At 43.6% G+C, this 17,153-nt stretch overlaps 1 protein-coding gene across 1 annotated transcript in view; it reads right to left on the minus strand.

Annotated features, from left to right (window-relative positions):
• Nucleotides 1-16,513, minus strand: part of LIMA1 (LIM domain and actin binding 1) — a 91,298-nt gene extending 74,785 nt beyond the window's left edge. The window contains exon 1 of the mRNA XM_056853896.1: nt 16,416-16,513. Coding sequence (XP_056709874.1) covers nt 16,416-16,493 — 78 coding nt within the window. The 5' untranslated portion in view covers nt 16,494-16,513. The remainder of the gene's footprint in view (nt 1-16,415) is intronic.
• Nucleotides 16,514-17,153: the final 640 nt, after the last annotated feature.

The following is a 17,153-nucleotide window of genomic DNA, read 5'->3' on the forward strand; positions in this document are numbered from 1 at the left end:
TCAGCAGGGGCAGGGCCCGACTTAGCAGAGCAGATTTCCAGGCACCTGGAGGGGACACAATACCTCCTTTCCCCCAACTTTCATGAAATGTTCCACTCTAAAGTAGATGGAGGAAAGGCAACGTTTGTTGTTTTTGAATGTGAAGCAAAATGTCACATCTTACAGAAAACACCGCTCAGGAGACCTCTTTTCCAACCTGCCTGCATACGTGAAGGAAAACTATCCCCACTAGCATCGGAAAGTCTATTACCTTCTGAAACAGATTCTGAGGTCCAACAGCTGCAAGACCCAGCTCAAGTGAAACACTAAAACTGGTTCTTCTACTTTGTTTGCTGGGAAAATGACCTGGCATCGAAACCTTGCCCTGAGTGGTGGAATAACCTGACACAGAGAGAGAAGCTCTCTTGCTTTACTCCTGCACAAAACGAGTATCTTTTAAAAAATGCTGATTTCCGCTGAACCAGTTTGCATATGCAAACTGATGTAAAGCAGAGCCAAGACCCGGTGGTAAAGGAGAAGGACTTGACTGAAGGGCTAGCAACATGCTATACTTTACCCCAGGTCCTTGTCATCAGGTGTGTACTGGAAACTCAGTTCTCATAGACATGCAAGTCTAATGTGGATCAAGACAATGGATAAGGGGTATCAGCTCCCCACCCCACACTGTTTTCCCAACCTGAAATGGCCTCAGGAGGGCACCATTTGCTTTGTCAGGGGCACCACAGGTACTAAGGCTTTCCCCAAAGGGGCAAATAAGAGCTCCCTGGGTCATTTGGATATGGGAGAACAGCACTAAGGTAAAAGAGAAGCTGAAGCCCCTTCTCACACACCAACATGGGAGAAACACCGTAGAAAACAGCAGTTGGGACAAAATATTGCAGGGAAGGAAAATGAGATAAGATGGTCACACACACCCCATTCCTGCCTGCACTTTTAATATTTAAATTAGACCACCCATTCACCCTGCAGATATAATAATGAGGCAAACACGGCTACTGTTGTGACAGGCGGTTTGACCACAGGCAAGCAATTTCCTGTCCGATTCAGTCCCAGAGTATGGAATTAAAACCATTTTACCTTACAAAGTAGTTTTAAGGATTACAAGTGTTCTGAATACCATAAATCACAAGTATTTCACTTCACATTTTCCAGTGACGAATCCTAGCATCAAAGGCCTGTCCCCAATAAACTCTGACGCCAATTAGATCAAGGGAAGGTCTGGATCATTACTCACAACTTCAAATGCATTGTAAATTAATTTTACACTTCTTTCAGAGTAATCTGCTACTCACCAAGAACAACTGGTCCTTTGAAAGTCAACTACATAGTCACCCATTCAGAGATGGGAACACAGGCCCTAATACCAGAAGGCTCTAGCACAGTGATTTCTAACCTGTAAATGCACTAACTGCTCTTTCAAGTATTCAACGCTATCAAATGACCCCTCCAAGAAAAATTAAAGTACAGTAAAATCTCTGTAACCTGGCACTCGTGGAGGGATTTTCTGGTTAATCCAAAAGCACCTGGTTAATGGGGTTTTCTGGTTAATCAAGAAGCACCTCTTATCCAGAGGAATCCACAGCAACCAAGCCCCACCCCACTGAGAATGCTACTGGAATAGTCCCTGGGGCCTTCTCTTTCTGCCCAAGCCATTGAGCCACCCTACACCTCAGGATGACACCTGCTAGCAGAAGTGGCTGTCAGAAACCCAGAAATATCTAGAGGCAACAAGATGGCTGGCTGGAGAGGGTGTGTGCCCGGCAAAAATGTAGAGGTATGGTAGCTGGGGCATGTAACTCAAACGAAGCTGAAAGGGAAGGAGACATCCAGGGATGACAGTGTGGGCTGTCAGAAGCCCAGCAACAGCTAGTGGCATCAACCACGTCAACTGGAGTGGCAGAAGTGGGTGCGTGCCTGAGGTATGGTGGCTGAGTGGGAGAAGCATGCCCTCTGGGTGATGCGGGCTAACTGGCCATTCTGGATAATCAAGTGCCAGATAACAAAGCTTTTAACTGTATTTATAGTCTGCCTTTTCCATCAACCAATGCAATACAGAGCAACTTTCAAAAAACCTGATCTGCAGTTTCAGATAGTTAAACAGAGAAAAAGAAAACAAAAACACATCTATGCAAGTTTTCTTCAGAATACGCTTATGAAACGAACTGTGCACAACAGCCACCTTAAAGAACAGCCTTATATTTCTTACAGTCGCTGATAGCATAGGGGCTCATGCACCTCCTTGGGGAGGGCACTTCAGTAGGCTGAATCCACTACTGACGAAGAATGGCTCGTGCTGTGGGCAAAAAGGCAGCTCGAAGAAGAGTCCCACCAAGAGACCACTTTAGGATGATCCCAGGTGGCAAAAAGGCTCAGTGGTAAAAAATTAGGCCATCAACACTCCAGACAAGGCAACTGTATCTCCATAGATAAATTTATGATATGGCATATGATACACAGGCACACATTCAATGAGACCCTTGCAAGACACTGGAGCCTCCATCTATCTGACTGGCCATTGCCTAAGTACATATTCCAGAAGAAAGGTCAGGAGTCTCATCCTCGGTCTCTTCCAGCCATCATGAAAGGCTAGATGACTAAAGAATCTTGCTCTGCCTGCAGCAAGGAACAGGCAAGTTTATGGCAGCACAGTTCTAGACTGCAGGGAAGGAGTACTATGCCTAACACTGATAAAAGCACCTTTGCATGACCCTTTACAGACATTCTGCTTACAAAAGAGCACTGCCCAGGTTGTGAGGACTCACGTGCATGTACAGAGGACATGCTCTGGAATTCTTTCTCTCTCCTGCACCTGCATGTGGGTGAGGAAGCCTGAGTAGGCAGACAGTTCACACATACACATTTGTTCCTTCTCTTTTGATCTAGGATCCCAAGGATTCCTTGGACCTAAATCTGAAAGTCACCACCAGAAAGAAATCAAAACTGACCCACCTGAACACTGCAAACTCCAGCTGTCTCTGCCACTCTCTCTTTCAATGCTGGCACACCCAGTGCTGGTTCAGAGCAGCGGGCAGCATAGGAGTTCTTGCTGGTTAATGTTTACACATGAACACTCAAGTGTAAAGCAAGTATTGCCTAGGTAAGTCCTCATGCCCCTCCCCACTAAACAGGCACTTCAAGGAGCGACAAATATGGGCTTCAGGATCCCAGAGCAGTTTTGAACACTGCAGAAACAGACTCCTCGCTGGGGAAATCACCAGTTTCCCTAAAAACTGAAGTTTTGCCATTCCGTTACAAGCAGCAAAAGAAAATACAGAGAGTTTAAAAACACACGCAGGCTGCTTTTACCCGAACCTCCAAACAAACAGCAACTCAGAAGCTAAACACAACAAATTCAGAAGCAGCCCAGACACATTACAGGTTTTTACCACTTTGCAAAACTTCAGCTCCTTCAACTAACTTCAGCTGAAAAATTCACTCTGGACCATTACCCTGTTCTTCTCTCCCAGTTAGGAAAGAAGTTCCATATGAGAGCAGGCAAGCTTCAGCTCTCTCTCTGCCAGATCCTTTTTCCTATAAAAATGCAAATTCACACACAGTCCGCCAGAAAGTTAAATTATCATTGTTGTTTATAGCTGTAATCAAGCTCCTCCAATTTTTATATAGGGCCTCTTTTTTCCTCCAGTTTACCAAGTCCTTGTAGTTCTTTTTAAAAATGTAGTTCTTTTTAAAAATGCAAATAGTGAAAACTGTCTGCTACGTACCTCCACAATATCTACACAGAAACCTGTGTACAGACTAGAATGACTACCTGGAAGTGTTTTTCCTTTTTACAACATCTGTAGAGACATGCAATATGGGCACCAGCACACATTTGTATTTTTGCCAGGATTTTTACCTTGCATCTTGGCAAAGTTCCTAGGAATTTCATAAGCACTTAACAGCAGGCATTTGAAACATGCTGCTGATTTTTAAGCATGATTCCTTTCAAAACTCCAGGACTGAGCTTCTAGAAAATATATTACTCAAGTAGGGAACTCACTTCATCGTCCCCTGTATTACCTTTCCCATATCCTTTCCTATTTCTCTCCTCCTGACACACACACACACACACACATTATCCTCTCCAATTTCCCTGCTTGTCTCTCCCCTTCCCACTCACCAACCAATCTCTTTTTCTGCCCTCCACTCTTCAGCTCTATTTTTAACTTTATTTATACCCCACCCTCTTCCCCAATGGGGACCCACAGCAGCTTACATTATTTTCTTCTTCTCTATTTTATCCTCACAACAGCCCTGTGAGGTAGGTGAGGTTGAGAAAGAGAGTGTGACTGGCCCATGGTAACCCATCAAGCTTCCATTGCAAAGTGGGGACTTGAGCCTTGGTCTTCCAGATCCTAGTCTTAGGACTTAGCACTACACCAGACTGGCTCTCAGCTTTCCCTCCTTCCCTTTCCCTAGGAAAAGCCTGGCCAAGTTGCAGAAAGTCACATAGTAAGTAATTCACGTGAGTTGTGTGGTGGCCAATGCAGGGCCCAGCCTAACTCTGCAAGTTGTGTGGATACTGCCTTTGGGCCCAGGCGAGCCGCGTGACAATTAATTGTCACCACTGCAACTGGGTGAGTTGTGAGGATTGCATGGTAGCAAGTTGCCCAGTAGTTCCTGCTGGGCTTGGTCCCGATATATCCACCCTCTAGGGCCGTGTTGGCGAACCTATGGCACGTGTGCCGCAGCCGGCACGCCGAGCCCTCTGTGGGCACGCACGGATCCGTCGCGTCTGCCTAGGGCTGTGCCGTGGTGAGGGCGGTGCTCCTTCTCCCCAAGCCCATGCTCCCCAAGCCTGCGCTGGCGCCCTCCCTCTCCTTGCACCTGGGGCAAGCCCCTCCCTCTGGGCTGAGCTATGGCGCAGCTTAGCTGTTTGTCAGGCCCGCCCGTCTTCAGTTTGGACCAGGAGGCTGTGGCCAAGCACCTTGCCACGCCCCTCTCAGCTGAGCTGTGGGGCAGCTCAGCTGTTTGTCGGGGGCCCCGCCCGTCTTCAGTTTGGACCTGGGAGGCTGTGGCCAAGCACCTTGCCACGCCCCCCTCAGCTGAGCTGCGGGCCCCCCGCCCGTCTTCAGTTTGTCTGGGGCCCCGCCCCTCTAAAAAAGCATTTAGAAAATTCTACAACATTTGCAGACAATCCTACAAGCCATCAGGAAATTTACAAGGAATTTTCTAACATTGTAGCAGCTGCAAAGGTGAATTTCAGTAACAGATTTTTACAGTTCCGGAAGATGGAGACAACCCTGTGTTTTCTTACTTCTCCAGATAAAGCCAAATTTTAAGAACTTGATTTTTCCTGCCTACACTGGTTAGATTTAGAAAATCTGGAAATGGAGCTAATAGAATTTCAAGAAAGCTCTATCTGGAAAAATAAACTCTATGACCTGCTTGAAACACTTGAGAAGATAGAAGGGATGACAAAGGACAGCACAGTTAGTTCTGAAAACGAAATCCTTAAAGTGTGGAATTCTCTGACAAATAATTTTAAGTCAGTGAAAGCACTTGGGATTGCTTTCCTTACTTTGTTTGGATCATCTTATGCTTGTGAGCAGCTGTTTTCAGCTTTGAATTATATCAAATCTGACACCAGAAACAGGCTAACAGATGACCTGAGTGCTGCATGTGTTGCTCTCAAACTTACAAAGTATGAGCCAAGGGTAGACAAATTATCAGCATGCACACAACAGCAAAAATCACATTAATTGTTCAAAAAATTTGATGATGTCCTCAAAGATGTCACAAAAATGGTGAATTACATCATGGCTTGTGCTCTGAATTATCGACAGTTTCAAGCACTTCTTGAGGAGGTTCAGGCACAGTATAATTGTTTACTTATGTACAATAATGTCCGGTGGCTGAGCAGAGGACGAGCCCTGGAGAGATGCACGCCAAATACAAACAACTTTTTATTGAAAGGTAAAAGTTTGCATCATTGAAAGCTCTGTTATTGTGTTTTTCTTTTAACGCAAAATATGTGAATGTATGAATTGTTTTTTCTAAACTAAAACCTCAGTATTCAGGTTAAATTGCTGTATTGGCACTTGGTGATAAATAAGTGGGTTTTGGGTTGCAGTCTGGGCACTCGGTCTCTAAAAGGCTCGCCATCACTGTTCTAGGGTATGAGGAAGGGGAGCAGGGGTTGACTGGGAGGCCAAAATAACCCTGGAAAGTTCCCTCCCCTCTGCCTTTCAATGACAGAAGCCAAGGTATGAAGGCTGGCAATATTGCTATGGTTGCATAAGCAGCACCCACAATGGCTATTGAGATCTTTTTTAAAGGTGCATGTGATTCCGTGGCTGAGTGGTAGAGCCTCGGCTTGGCATGCAGAAGATCCCAGGTTCAATCCCCAACTTCTCTAGTTAGAAGGATCAGGTTAGTAGGTAGGATCAGGTTAGTAGGTAATGTGAAAGACCTCTGAGACCCTAGAGAGCTGCTGCCAGTCTTAGACAATACTGATCTTGAAGGATGGATGGTATAAGGCAGCTACATATATGTGCCTATGTATTTGGGGGCTTACATATTTTTATGATTACACCTTTTTCTGGAAACCTGGGGCGTTTTTCAGGTTTGTAGAAAAACCTGTCTTGTCGGTTCATGGCTCCAATCTCTGCACTGAAGTATTCACAGATAGGGCCATATTGAGAATTAGATATAGAGATGACAGATCAGTCCTATTACACTGATCATCAAGTTAAGGTACTGGATAAAGCAACACAGCAACAACAAAAACCCTGACACTGGAAAAACACTTCTTCAATTTTTAAAATAAAAACATGAGGCTGCTGTAAAGAGACTAGTCCAAGGAGTCAGTAGTAGTGATACAGTACACACAGGTGTTCTACTGATCACAGAGCATCCAACATCTATGCAATGTCTGTTCTGCATGTTAATTTCAAATATATCAGGAGTACAAAAACAGGTTTTAATAGCAAGATGGCCAAGATCAAAGGTTGCACAGATTCTGTTACCCTTTATTTCAGAAGCAGCTACTAAACTGATATTTATTATTTCTTTACATTTCCCAGCAAAACTCTAAATCTGCACCTGGATGTCAACAGGTATACCCACTACTGAGATTTTTAAAATGCCACTTCTCTTCCTTGGACACTCTTAGTATTTACTAAATAAATTGTTAGAACTTTTTTGAAAAGACAATGACAGTTCCTTACTCAGCACAGAATTGTCACCCCTTCAAAGTTACTCATTCCTACATATGAGAGGAGTTCACTGACTATTTCAAGACTACTCCAGAATGTGGAAGAATAAAGAACAGAGGAATCATCATCAATGTCTGCAGTGTCCTGCCAATCTAACATTTTATTCGATTTCCTAGATATTTATACCCTGCTTTTCTCCCCATTGGGGAAACAAAGCAGCTTACAATAACCCCCCACACCACACACCCACACCATTTTATCTGCACATCTACCCTGTAGATATCTATAATAGCTTGCCAAGGGCTGTTTTATAGCAGATGAACTACCAAGGTGTTTCACCATCCAACTCAGAGCCCCTCCCACTTTCCTGGCCATTCTACACTTAATTTGAGTTGTGCAAGCATCTAAATTCAGTATCTGGTTTTAGAAAAATGGTTCTAAAAGAGCATGCCTGCAGTTCCAGATGAAAAGTGTTAAGATTAAAACCTATGCAGCAAAGGGCAAAAGTGAAAGTATGGCCAAAGAGGTGAACACTTTAGAATTGTACTACATAGGAATATAAAATGCATTCAACCTTTGCAGCTTATCTGGCTATTGCCGTAATAAAATCATTAATTCAGCCAAGGTTTCATCTTGTTGTGTCAGCTCCAGCTTTAGAAAACCCTGTTAAATATACAACTTATAAAAAGGGGAAAGTGACAAGAATGATCAGGGGCCTGGAAACCAAGCCCTATGAGGAAAGACTTGGGAACGTTCAGTCTGGAGAAGAGGAGGTTGAGGGGGGACATGATTGCTCTCTTTAAGAATCTGAAGAGTTGTCACTTAGAGGATGGTAGGGAGCTGTTCCTTTTGGCAGCAGAGGATAGAACTCACAATAATGGGTTTAAATTGCGGGCGGAAAAGTACCGGCTGGATATTAGTGGGTTTTTTTTTTACAGTAAGAGTTGTTCGACAGTGGAATCAGCTACCTAGGGAGGTGGTGAGCTCTCCCTCACCGGCAGTCTTTAAGCAGAGGCTGGACAAGCACTTTTCAGGGATGCTCTGGGCTGATCCTGCATTAAGCAGGGGGTTGGACTAGATGGCCTGTATGGCCCCTTCCAACTCTATGATTCTGTGACTGTCATTAGATGGATTCTAAAATAAGCCACATGCTTTACATAGTGATTCAATAAAAGAGCTTTGTCACTGTTCCTTTAACTTTGATCAGTCATAATTCCAGTGCAGAAGACAGAACACCCTTGCTTTGGATGCTACTCCTTTACATAGATAATGGGTTCTCACATACAATTATTATGTTTGATTCCAAGGGCAGGACCAAGTCTGAGTTTTAACAAAAAGGACAGGGATACTCCTTCCTCCATTGCTGAATCATTATTAAAACCTCTGACTATTTGCCCCACATTTTTGAAGTATTTTTTTCTCATCCTCTTTCTTTGCCTCTTGTGAGAGGACTATGGTGTACATTCTATTTTCAGGAATTTTTTGCTTTTCTATTACAGGTACATGTTTCAACAAAACACATAAGAACATAAGAAAAGCCAGGCTGGATCAGACCAAGGCCCACCAAGTCCAGCAGTCTGTTCACACAGTGGCCAACCAGATGCCTCTAGGAAGCCCACAAACAAGATGACTGCAACAGCATCCTGCCTGTGTTCCACAGCACCTAATAGGCATGTTCCTCTGATACTAGAGAGAATAGGTATGCATCATGACTAGAATTAATCTGCATGGAACGCACATGACTGGGAACATGGAAAGGAGCTACTAACTGGCAATTCCTACTTTCCTGAAATATCTCCCTCTGGAATTAGATTGTAGAAATCACTGGCAGTGAGTGAAGTGACAGCTGCCAGGAGCAACCACTTTAAGAAGGGACTGGATAGACTCATGGAGAGCAAGTCCATCAAAATCTACTCACTATGATCATCACAGGGAACCGCCACATTCAGCAGCAGCAAACCTCTGAATACAAGTGCTATGAGGCCTCTCATTGTCATAATCCGGATTTTAATGTCCTTAAGATCTCCCAGAATTTCATCCAATTTCCGAACAGCAAGTTCATAGGTGTTGTTTGTCAGAGAGAAGAGATGATCCATGTATTTAATCTCACTTTCCACGGTTGCCACTTCTGGTGGTTAATTGAAGTTTAATTTGTAAAATCCAGACAGGAATATGTTGAGCTGTAGAATGATGTTGCGGGGGGTAGAGTAAAAAGTTGCACGTCTGCCTCCTTCCTTTTGCCTAGGAACTGGGAAAGTATTTGCCAGTTACACAATGCCACACATCCGGTCTCAAATCCCGTAGTGTTCTCACGATGGCAGACGATAGCCGATACTTCCGGGTAAGACGTGGCAAAGGAATTTGTTTACTCAGAAAAGCCTCCTCCCAGAAATAGGGAGGAATCTGCTCGTCCCGCCTCCTTACCCTTCAGGATTTCTGATTGGTGGCTATACTGTCATTCAAATAGTCCCGATTGTTGTGTCTATCCACCGATCAATTTGATTAGGATCCTGTCGGCTTATCGAATGTTTTTAAATGTCAAAGAGTCAGCCAAATCTCAGATGGGAAGATTCGGATTCTATAGATATTTTTCTACTCCTTCAAAGCTTCCAATTCCAGGTAAAACAAAAGAGTTCTTGTTACTTACTCAGATTTTAGAAGAGTAGGTATTCTTGCTTAAATATCGTTGCTTAGATGGTAATAGATTGGATTTTAGGCTCAGCTCTCCCCTAAGAGATGTTCACGGCAATGGTTCCCCCTCAAGCCAGACGGGACCTCGTCCAGGATTCCAAGAGTCGCACAATGGCTCTCTCTGCAAAACTGGGGGTCAAACCGTACTTCGTGGGCAGCAGGAGAAATCCTGTTTCCCAATCCACTGTTTAGGATCGGGTAGGGATGCAGGATTACACCCCAGATTTGAACAAATCTTGGTTCTCTTGGGAGCCCCCAAGAGACGTTGCACTCAGTTCAGCATCCCTAGCGGAATTTTCTCAAACATGCTAGTTTTCTATTGGCAGGGGATTTTTTTTTTTAATTCTAACAAAGCATTCACAAGTGGGAATTCTCATCTACATCATGAAATGGTATAATCAGGCTACCACCTCTTCACACTGCATTTGTAAATTCAGTTTCCAGAAGTAAAAAACACATCTGAAACAGACCTTGGAAAACACATTCTAACCTAGTGCAGCTGCCAACAGACAATGCCTAAAGGAAATTTTAAAAGCCTTTTCAACTCACTATGAGCAAATGAGGAAGAGAGTCATTATCTACAGGAGTTAGCTCAGAGTAAATTAGTTTTGCCTGCATCGTTTTCTAATTCTGTAATCTTAGACCTATTGCATTGTTTACTTAGGCTGTCCGACTGAATTATTTTTTATATTTTGCAATCCACCTTAAGTCTCTGAGAAAGTCAAGCTATAAACGAAGCAAATAAATAAACTGGAGTTCTGTCCTTAAGATCCTCCTTGTTCCACAGAGCATTCCTAATAGCCATCAAAAGATAAAACTACAATTTAAAGCTCTCCAACATTCACTAACCCAAACAGAACATTACAGTAGTGAGGGTAAGCTTCAGAGTTTACCAAAAGACAGTAGGAAACATTTGCTACTGGACTTGGTGAAACAGCTGATAAGAGATCACTATTGAATCAGGAGGCTCATATTCAAGTGCAAGGAGATCATTTAACACCCTATATAAAGGGTTTCTTGTTTCCAAGAGTAACGTTTATGGCAGAAGAGATGGCCATCTGCAATAGTACAATTACCTGTTTTTGCTGGCAGCTTAGCCAGCATACAGTCTGTGCCGGCTAACAGCTCTATTCAGTGCCAGGGTACACATGACAAATGACTTCCCTCATTGAGCATAGTGGTCAAGCTTAACATTTCCACACAGAAATCACCTTCAAGTGCGCAATTCTGAGGATGATTACAGGCAGTCAAGGTTTAAGTATTCCACTTACAAAGAACTATAGAAGTCAATGCCAATAAGGTGTTCGTAAGAGCATCTTGTATTTGAATGAGCAAAAAGTAGGTTTGGATCTCTGCCCAGCAAGGCAATGCAGAATTACTTTACATGCTATGCAGACCTGTAGTTGGTGGGGGGGCTACATCAAATCTCCCCAGCAAATGTACTTTTGTAATACCCACAGTGGTAAATGTGCATGCATCACATGTATACATTACCTTTATGTTTACCCATATTAAAAATATGATGTATGCAATTTTGAAAACCTCACTGGCTGCCCTTGGGCAAGACATGAGTTTTCAGCCTAGTCTAAACCACCTCACAAAAATAATGTAATTTACCAGATGCTACTGTTTGGGGTTGCAGCTGGGGTTCATCACCCATTACTTCAGTCAAGCCAGGAACATTTAGATGTTTATACCCCACTTTTCTCCCCAACGAGGACTGAAAGTGCCTTACAACATCACTCTACCCTTCTGCATGGATACCAGTTTCTCCAATGTTCACGGCCAGCTATTCACCACCTTTGAAAAGTAATACCAGTCAGTGCCATTTAAACGTATATAGGAATCAAGAAGAGGATTCTTGACTTCGGTGTCCATATGGCTATCATCACAGATAGAATCAAAGTTATATATGGCTGCCAAAACCTAGGTCAATTGCAAAATTTCAGGACACATTTGGTATTGAAACTGTCAATGACAGAGAGGAAATGATGCCAGATCATACAGGAAGAACAGATGCAGGGGAGAGGGAGATATAGCTATCCAGAGTCACTTAACTCTTCCCAAATATTTATCAAAAGCACAAAAGAGAAAACAAATACCACACTTTTCATAGTCAATCCTCCAATCCCCCTTTATGTACAGAAGCTAAGGCTCACTGAAGTAATTCATTCAGAGCATCCTTCTCCCCCCCCCATTTTAAGCACATGCAAAAGAAAGATGCAACTGTTGTACTTTGCCCTAATCTGCAGAAGAGCTCTTCAGTTTAACACAGCATGTCACAAACACAGGTTTATTGTATGTATGCTCATAGCAGAGCTTTCCTTATACACAATAGAAGAATTCAAGCATGAGAGAACCAGTATTTCATTTAAAAACCCTTCCCATTTTTGAATGGGACATCTCACCCCACCCATACAAGATGGGGTGGGAGTGGAAGCCATCCATGATGCAATAAAATGTCTTCACTGTAAGGAAAGCTTCCTGAAGTGAAACTAAACAGCCTCACTCTGAACACCTTTCCCTTTGTAGGTTAAAATCGAGAATATCCAGCCTTGCTTCAAAAGAACCTTTCTACTCTGGGCATTAGTAGCCACTTCCTCATTTGCACTATGCACCTAGGAGAGATTTCTAGGGCACAGGTAACAAGGTGAGTCAAAGGCATAAATTGGGAGGAGATTTTGGTTAAATTTGATTAATCTTTCCAGACACACCCAGAGTTTTAACAAGTGAAAGAATGAACAACTATTTAGGTGCTTTTGGCAGGTTCTTAAGTACTGTTAAGAGTATTGTCTGCCCACACCTTCCTTCCCAGGATCAGTACTCCTTGCTTAAAATAATCCAATTCTAGGTTAGGAACATGCAGCCACTTCCACTCTGTTGAGTAGTCTGTACATACAAACATTTACATAAGGCCCAAGTAGTTTGTATGTTGATGCAATTAGGAATCACAGGACTCCCAGAGCTTTGCTGTTTAGCTTCCTTCCAAGTTCTTTCTACGTGGGAACTACATTAACAGTTTCAGCACCAGAAAATTCATAGCAATTATTTGATAACCCTCAGCAAAACTGGAATATTTAAATACCAAATGCACAGGACAGACGAACCAAGTCAACAACCCAGTCACTTCCAGCTATGCCAAATCTGCAGAAAAATATTACACAGGCATCCAAGATCAGGTTAATCAAAAGCATTCAGAGTGGGCAATATCACTTCCTAGAATCAACATGAAATCAGCGAAATCCAGCCATTCCCCCCTGAACATTCAGAAAGTTCAAAATGCTATAGGAGTCACAAGGGAAGAATTGAACACACCACAGCACACACCGAATGCTTCAAGTCATTAATGATAATGGTTTGTTTAGTGCTATATAAAAATTAAGGATCAGCAACTGGAAGCCCATGGACCAAATCCAGCCTCCTGAATTCTCCTGCACAGCCTCAGGTTGTTGACCAAGCAATAGGAGAAATGCGCAGAGAGAGTGGTAGCTACAACAACTTGACCAACAGAAAGGACCTTCGTCTGCTTGTTGCAGATATCTTCCCATATAACTAGCTTCTGAATACGGAGTTTGAAGGACTCTTTTAACATTAAGAAGGAAGCCAAGAAGGAAGTAGTAGCCATCATCAGACAGGTGCTATAACACAACCAAACATTTTGGGATCCCAGAGTAACTTTAAAGGAAAGAGGCTGAGTGTCTGCTAAACCTGTTATTCTCAGGATGGCACCTGAACCTTTCACAAATAACATCTTTGCAATACATAGTTCTTAAGGCTAAAGTACCCAAATGTTTCCTTGCAGGAGACAAACTCAGGGGTTCCAAAAAGCATTACAGTCTAGCACAACACATCATTCATTCAAGCTACTGCACCCACAATCACCATCCTGACATATGTGATCATCCCACTCCCAAAAAGTTACCTTAAGGACCAGTAACTTTATTATACTTTATGCCACCTTTCTTCCATATATGGTCCCCCCTTGGACACCCCCACAACAACCCTATGAGGTAGGTTAAACAGATGGCAACGTGCCCAAGATTACTTAGTGAGGTGCACACCTCAGTCATTGAGCACGCTGCCATCTGTAAGCCTCCCTACACAAGCACTTTCTTAATTACAACACCACACTGGATCTCACACTTATGGAAGAGTCTCACAGGAGACAACAAATGAGACTTCTCAATCACACACACCACAATGACATATTTGCTTCCCAATTAAGGTCTCAACAGTTCACCACAAAGTCCTACTACAATATATTTACAGCATCCCATGAATCACCCCCTCAAATACGACCACATGCCCACACCTAACCTTCGCGGGACTTAAGACTTCCACACCTGCCCTACTTTAACCAATAACTTGGCTACCCCTTCTCCCCCTCCCCCCCCCGTCACTGCGTACCAGACCTTATTAGCAATTCCTGCTGCCTTCACTACACGCGAGCAGGCGTTTCCTCTCCGGGATCAGAGAGAGACAAGCGGGAAAGGATACGTCCCTCCCTTTTTAGGATTACCTCTAAGGCATATTGCTTCACAAGGCACTATTAGAGTATTTCTGCCCCCAAATGAAAAACAAGCCCTGCAAAGGCGATAATTCCCTTCCGCCTACCTTACCTTACCGCCCCTCCCCTCGGTCTACGCACCTGTTGCCTTTGCTATCGCCACAGCGCGCCTGGAACGCCGGGCAGAAAAGACACGGGCTGGCCACGCCCCCTTCTGGACTCTGAGCCGCCCACCCTCTCAGCCACGCCCCCTCACCTTCCAACCTAGGACGCTTCAAAGATCTTTGCGCATGCTCTTGCTGATACTTCGTTCCCCCCCCTCCTCGCCCGTTTGCCACGAGCGCCAGCAACTTTTGGGAGCGCGCATGTGCGTTGTTCTGCAAGAGAAAGTAGCTTGTGTTTCTTGATCTTTCAACCCGGAGAAAACCCTGCCCGGCTGGTACGTATTGGTTCCTGGAAACCAGGGCAATGCCAGACAAAGTTGGTTTGAAGGAATAAATACTAGTTAATTACGATCCTGACTTTTTAAAAAAGCATAAACAACGCTGGTAGACTTTTCTGAGTTTATGGCTGTATGTTGTTTAAAGACTGGAAGCTTAGCAAAAGTTGCAGTGTAAAGAAATGAATTTTATTTGCAACCACCCTGTGCAAAAATCACATTTTAAGCACAGTGCAATTTGAAGGCTTGGGTGGGGGGGGCATGCCCTCAAGTAACAGCTGAGTTATGGCGACCCTGTGGGGTGTTCAAGGCAAGAGACTTCAGAGGTGGTTTACCATGATCCTGGACTTGTTTGGTGGTCTTCCATCCAAATACTAACTAGGGCTGACCCTGCTTATCTTCCGAGATCTGACAAGATCAGGCTAGCCTGGGCTATCCAGGTTACAACATGAAGGTTTTATCCTTCATAGTGTAATTCATGATACCATATATTAATTCACCTCAATCACGAATGTTGGATGTATCTAAAATAAACAGGAGTCTAGTGGTACTTTAAAGACTAACACAATATTATTCCTCTCTTGTTTATTTTTGCAGTAACAAATTTAACACAGCAACCCCTCTGGTTTTATTTAATTGATGGTATTTGTAAGGTTTTCACCAAGCCTTTTGCGGGAAGATGAAATGCAGTAAAACAAAAAGCGAAACCAGGGTTTGAAAACTATGAAAATCACATGATTCTCACTGTTTAGTCATCTGGAATTGTTACTTCTTGTGATTTAGTAAAACTGGCTACATTCCACAGTGAACATAGTAGGACTTATTTCTGAGAAGAAATGTCATAGCATTGGGCTGTGTGTCCTGATTTAAATCAGGTCCAAAGGACTAAGAACCACATTGTAAGAAAGGGTTTGCCTTGACCTGGATAGCCCCAGGCTAGCCTGATCTTGTCAGATCTCAGAAGCTAAGCAGGGTCAGCCCTGGCTAGTATTTGACTGGGAGACCTCCAAGGAAGACCAGGGTCATGACACAAAGGCAGGCAATGGCAAACCACCTTTGAACGTCTCTTGCCTTGAAAATGCTACCGAGGTGCCATCGGTCAGCTGTGACTTGATGGCAAAAAGGGGGGGACCCTAGAGAACACACAGTTTGGTGAAAAATGCTTGTGATCTTGGGGAGGGGCTGAGGCTCAGTAGTAGAGCATTTGTATTTGATGTAGAAGGTCCCAGGTTCAGTAATACCTAAGTGTTGTCGAGACTCAGTTGACTTATGGTGACCCCAAGCAAGGGACTTTCAAGTAAAGTGAGAAGCAGAGGTGATTTGCCATTGCCTTCCTCTGCAGAGCCTTCTGCACTGGTCTCCCATCCAAGTACCAACCCAGCTTAGTTTCCAAGCTATACCATGCCATCTTCCCTCCCAGATTCAGTAATAGGTAGAGTGAAATCTCTCAGAAACCCTGGAAAGTTGCTGCCAGTCATAGTAGACAATACTGAGCTTGATAGACCAATGGTCTGACTAAGTAGAAAGCAGCTTCGTGTGCCCCTGTTTAAACAAGGACACTCAACCAAAGTAGAGAGGTAAACAAATTACTCTCCTATAGGGCTGAAAGTAAATTTCTTACCGGTACTGTCACTCTCACGGGGAACAAAGCAGGAGATGGAACGTACCATCTTGGCCACCTTCTTACTGGATACTCCATACTGGCCCGTACCAGCTTATCTTCACACTTCTCTTGGTTGTGGCAAGAGAAAACTTTGCAGCTGTCTATAACTGAAGAGGGGCGTGGATTGCTGTTGTGATGGTGGTGTGAATTACAGGTTTTTGTTTTTGTTTATGGCTGTTATTATTATATGTGTGCTTCAGCATAATTTTGTAAACTGCCTTCGGCCTTCTAGGTAGGGAAAATCAGTAAATCAGTCATCACTGCATTTCATTTATTGGGTACATAGTGCAGGATGTATTAAACTAGTATACTGGAAAGGGCAGCCAAACTTTTCAGTATATATCTATAAATGGAAACATCGTGATCTGGAATCTGAAGAAAGACAGCTGTCTAGCAGTAGAACCAGAGGTTCTGCATTCTTTAAAGTTTGATAAAAAGACTGTTTGAGGTTTTGACTAGTTTGGCTAGTGTGGTATGACAAGACAGCTGTTTCCCAAGTCACTGATACCTGCCATCCTTGTTTACCTGTCCACTAATGTTTCCTTGCCCTGACCTGAATGGTCCAGGCTAGCCAGATCTTGGAAGCTAAGCAAAGTCAGTCCTGGTTAGTAAATGGATGGGAGACCACAAAGAAATGCTGGGATTGTTTTGCAGAGGAAGACAATGGCAAACCACCTCTGTTAGTCTCCTGCCTTG

The sequence above is a fragment of the Euleptes europaea genome, chromosome 1, assembly GCF_029931775.1.
Source record: "Euleptes europaea isolate rEulEur1 chromosome 1, rEulEur1.hap1, whole genome shotgun sequence".
Lineage (NCBI taxonomy): Eukaryota > Metazoa > Chordata > Lepidosauria > Squamata > Sphaerodactylidae > Euleptes > Euleptes europaea.